The following is a 5,106-nucleotide window of genomic DNA, read 5'->3' on the forward strand; positions in this document are numbered from 1 at the left end:
TCATGCTTCTGAAAACATATATACTCCTAAAATATTATTCAATCATGAAGCACAAGCAGGATAATTCATACCATCAAAGAAGAAGTCAACCTAATTTTTCGAAAATAACACATGAATGTTACATGATATATGATCAGACACCACACATGAATTTGACAAGATCAGCTGGAGTTAGGTAATCAAATTGGATTATAGCTAGCTAGGATGCATTGTATTTATTCAAGCACTTTTCCAATTAATTCCGCAAGCAAAATCATACATGTACCATAGGTTACAGTCTCTTGATATATATCTATCAACTTGGCTGTTTAAAAATATTATTAATATTAAAGCTATATTACATCTCCAACAGTATCTTTTAACTTAGATTACAAGAACCATTAAATGGGATTTTTGAAATCTGCACAAAGATTAAAAATAATAACCAGTTCTTTAAATAATCTAATCAAGAAAACAAAAGAATTAGCATTCTATCTTAGCTTTCTCCATTTTAGAAATTTTTCAACTACTTTTTTGAACTGAATATTGATTTTTTTTTTTTTGGTAATTACAAAACATTTTATTACCACTGAGTATATTTACAGCTTAACATGTTGTTAGATATGAATTTATCACTGAAACAAATAAATCTTCCTTGTGAACGAAATAACTCCTAAAAACCTAAGAACAATTGAAAATCCTCAAGGTACGTGAACCATAGAGAAGGCCAAAATTAATGCCTAATCACTCAGTATTATAAATAGCACTGTTTTTTGGTTTTACTGATCACGCGTCTATATAAAGAAAGCAAAAGGGACAGAAGCAAAATCAATTTATTCTCTTCTTTTGCAAAAAAATGCCTTCTTTGCTCAAATTCTTATTTCTTTTTTCCCTCCTCTTGCTTTCTGCTCTTTATTCAAATCCTGCTCCAATTTCAAAGCCTGTTGACCAGTAGCTGAGTCAACAAGCTGATGGTTAACTATAGTTAGGTCTAATTATTATGTTAACTAGAGTTAGTTAGATAGTTAGTTGTAAAGAGGCGGTTATTTTGTTAAGAGGTTAGTAGTTAAATACTGTAGTCTTTGTACAGTGATTATTCAGAAATGAAGAAGCATCTGCTCTTTCTTCTTTAATTTTCTCTCTGAATCTCTAACCTCTTTCTAGCTTCAGTAGATCTCCCATGGCTTCTATCATGGTATCAGAGCCATCGGTATAAGATCGAATTCGAACGAGCAAACTAATTTCTTCGCTTAGGTTACTTCAATTTCTGCATCTCTAATTGCAGAATTGTCTCAGAGTAACTCAAAATCGAAGCTAGGGTTTGCAAGCGGTTGTTTCTTCGAAGCTAATTTTCTAGTATCAATGGCGGTTGAAGGTGAGCAAGTCAATGCTTCCACTACCCCACCAACTCGTACTGCTACAGCTACGACCTCAAAGAATGGAAATTTTGTGGTCAACTCTTCATTTCCTACTGTCGATCACAACCATCCTTTGTACCTACAACCTAATGACACACCAGGTAGTTCTTTGATATCTCTTCAGCTTACTGGATCTAATAACTACACCTTGTGGAGTCGTGCAATGCGAATTGGCTTATTAGGTAAATGCAAGTTAGGTTTTGTTGATGGTAGGTTTCCTAAATCTAGGTTTGAACCTGATCTTCATGATTTGTGGGAGAAAGTGAATGCTATTGTTTTGTCATGGATAATGAATGCTGTTAGACTAGGTCTGTTGAGTAGTGTCTTATATGCATCTAGTGCTCATAAAGTGTGGGAAGATTTAAAGGAGAGATTTGACAAAGTTAATGGTTCCAGAATCCTATACCTACATAGAGAAGTTCACACCTTAGTTCAAGGAGTTATGACAGTGACTGACTATTTCTCAAAACTAAGAGAACTTTGGGATGAATTTGATGCACTTATGCCATGTCCTGGATGTCCTTGTCCTGAATCAAAGATGTATGCACAACATTTTGAGTATCAAAGATTGCTTCAGTTTCTTACTGGACTGAATGAGTCCTACTCTCAGTCAAGAAGTCAAATTATGATGATGTCTCCTCTCCCTAGTATAAACAGAGCATACTCTATGTTAGTTGATCAGGAAAGTCAGAGAAATCTTGCTACTATGCCACAAGTAGCCCAAGTTTCTGAAGCTTTAGAGAATTTAGCCATGTACACTAACAAAGGGACAAATAACACTGGAGGCTACAAATAGAAAAGGAGTCAAGTTCAATGTGAATATTGTCATTACAAGGGACATAGCAAGGAGAACTGTTATAAGTTGGTTGGATATCCTCCTGATTTCAAGTCCAGGAAGAAAGGTGTTAATGGTGGACAGTATGCTAATCAGGTGTACAACCCAAAACTGAACTATGGAGACATATATGGTGTGGGAAATAATGTAGCTTCTAATGTGGTTCAACAAGGTAGAGTTGGTAGTCAGTCTAATGCAGGTGTCTCACAAACACAGCCAGCTAGTCAGCCTGCATTTTGCCAGCAAATGCCATTGTCTACTCCTGTCTTTACCCCTGAACAGTATCAGCAAATAGTTCACCTGTTATCCAAGGGAAGCACAGAAGGATCAGAAGCTTTAAACAAGTCAACAGCTGCAGGTATTCTAAACAAAGTGAATGCATTTATGTCTCATTGTGTTAATGACAAGTGGATTGTTGACACTGGGGCATCAAATATCATATGACTTCCAGCCTTGAAATACTACATGATTATAAAGCACTCCCAAACACAGAAGAAAATAAAGTACAGCTACCTACTGGTAATGTGGCATCAGTGTCACACACAGGAAATGCTTCTGTATTGAACAATCATGAAATCTCTAATGTCCTGTATATTCCTGACTTTAAGTTCAACCTACTCTCAGTTTCAAAGCTTACTACGTAACTAAAATGTAGGGTTGGCTTCTTTCCTGATTTCTGTATCTTTCAGGACCACTTCAGTGGTCAGGTGGAGGGGATTGGTAGAGAAGAACATGGTTTATACATACTGCGTGGGAGTAATTCTGCTGCAAACTCTTCTCAGCCTACAAATAAGTGTGCCAACACAACAAATGAAGTTCCTGCTGTCTCAGCAAATGATGAATCTAGCTCTTTATCTGCTTCTAGTACTTTATCTAGAACACATGTCTCTAGTGTTTGTAGTTTGTGGCATATAAGACTTGGACATGCTCCTATAGATGTAATAAAAAAGATAGAAGCATTGAATGGTTTGACAACAGAAGCTCCTAGTCAGCCCTGTACTGTATGTCCTGTTGCTAAGCAAACTAAGATGCCCTTTCAGCTAAGTAATTCTACTTCTAAATCTGTTTTTGAGCTAGTTCACTGTGATATTTGGGGTCCATATAGAGTACCTACTCATGATGGTAAAAGGTACTTTGTTACCATAGTTGATGACTATAATAGGTTTACTTCGCTATTTCTTTTGAACTGCAAATCAGAAGCAATTGTAGTCCTAAGAAATTTTCTTACTCAAGTGAGCAATGTGTTCTCTACTGCTGTTAAAACTCTGAGAACAGATAATGGGAGTGAATTATTTAGCACTGCATTCAAAACCTTGTTGTCTGATCTTGGTATTGTACATCAGAGTACCTGTGTTTACACACCCCAATAGAATGGGGTAGTGGAAAGAAAACACAGAACCATTTTGGACATGGCCAGATCTCTTAAGTTTCAAGCGTCTGTGCCTTTAAAATTCTGGGGAGAATGTGTTACTACAACAGTGTATCTATTGAACAGGCTACCTTCTAAGGTAATTGAAAACAAATCTCCCTTTGAAAGGTTGTATCTGCATCCACCCTCTCTGTCTCACCTCAAGGTATTTGGTTGTTTGTGCTACTCTACTTCTCCTAAAGTCCTTGATAAGTTCTCTCCTAGAGCAGTTCCAACTATGTTCTTAGGCTACTCTTCTACTCAAAAGGGGTATATATATACTGTATAATCTACATGCCAAGCACTTTGTAGTTAATAGAAATGTGGTGTTTCATGAATCTATCTTTCCCTTCAAACATACTAGGGATTCAAGAACTATGGTGTTCCCTGTTCTGGATCTACTTTCTCCTGAAGTGAATTGTTTTCCTACTTCCTCTTCAATGCCTACAGTAGAAAGGTCAACTGAATTGGTTGCAGATCAAATGCCTCCTGATTGTTCTGCAGAAGTTCCTCTTTTCTCTCCAGGCAGAACTGAATCTATCCCTTCTACTATGCCTAGTCTTCAAGACAATGACTGTGCTGAGTCATCTATTGGTCAGTATGATCTTGCTGAGAACCTTGAAGGATGCAGGAGATCCTCCAGACCAAGCAAACCACCTGTGTGGTTGGAGGATTATGTCACTCTTTCAAAAGGCTCAAAATGCCCTTACCCTATTTCTTCCTATGTTGATTATTCACATATCTCTCCAACCTTTAGACAGGCTCTCACAACCTATTCAGCTGTTACAGAACCTACTACCTTCAGAGAGGCTGCTGCTGATCCTAGGTGGGTGAAAGCTATGCAGCTGGAGATTAATGACCTTGAAGATAACAAAACTTGGAGTGTTGTGGATCTTCCACCTGGAAAGACACCCATTGGCTGCAGATGGGTGTATAAAGTCAAGTACAAAGCATCTGGGGAGGTAGAAAGATTCAAGGCTAGGCTGGTTGCTAAGGGATACAGTCAAAAAGAGGGTCTAGACTATGGTGAAACCTTCTCTCCTGTTGCTAAGATTGTTACTGTCAGGTCCATTATTGCCTTAGCAGCCTCTCAGCATTGGTTAATTTTTTAGATGGATGTTAATAATGCCTTCCTCAATGGTGATCTTATTAAGGAGGTTTACATGCATATACCTGAGGGGTTTGCTAGACAGGGGGAGAATCATAAGAGAGTCTGCAAACTTTATAAGTCCCTTTATGGGCTTAAACAGGCTCCAAGACAATGGAACATGAAGCTAACAGAGGCCCTAGTGTGTATGGGGTTCCAACAAAGCCACTATGTTTATTCTCTATTTACAAAGAAGGCTGGGAGTGATATAGTAGTCATACTAGTATACGTAGATGATCTTTTGATCACTGGAAACAATCAACAACTACTGTGTGAAACAAGATCAGATCTCAAGCAAAGGTTCAAGATGAAGGATCTA

At 37.7% G+C, this 5,106-nt stretch overlaps 1 protein-coding gene across 1 annotated transcript; it reads left to right on the plus strand.

The window, feature by feature from the left end:
* Positions 1,320–3,285, plus strand: LOC109212316. The gene is made up of 2 exons (XM_019375948.1): positions 1,320–2,590; positions 2,922–3,285. The coding sequence occupies exon 1, from the start codon at positions 1,342–1,344 to the stop codon at positions 2,191–2,193; it is 852 nt and encodes a 283-aa protein (XP_019231493.1). The 5' UTR covers positions 1,320–1,341; the 3' UTR covers positions 2,194–2,590; positions 2,922–3,285.

Source organism: Nicotiana attenuata, chromosome 2 (assembly GCF_001879085.1).
Source record: "Nicotiana attenuata strain UT chromosome 2, NIATTr2, whole genome shotgun sequence".
NCBI lineage: Eukaryota > Viridiplantae > Streptophyta > Magnoliopsida > Solanales > Solanaceae > Nicotiana > Nicotiana attenuata.

Coding starts and splice junctions, on each gene's coding strand:
- LOC109212316 (XM_019375948.1), top strand. CDS start 1,342: ATGGCGGTTGAAGGTGAGCAAGTCAATGCTTCCACTACCCCACCAACT.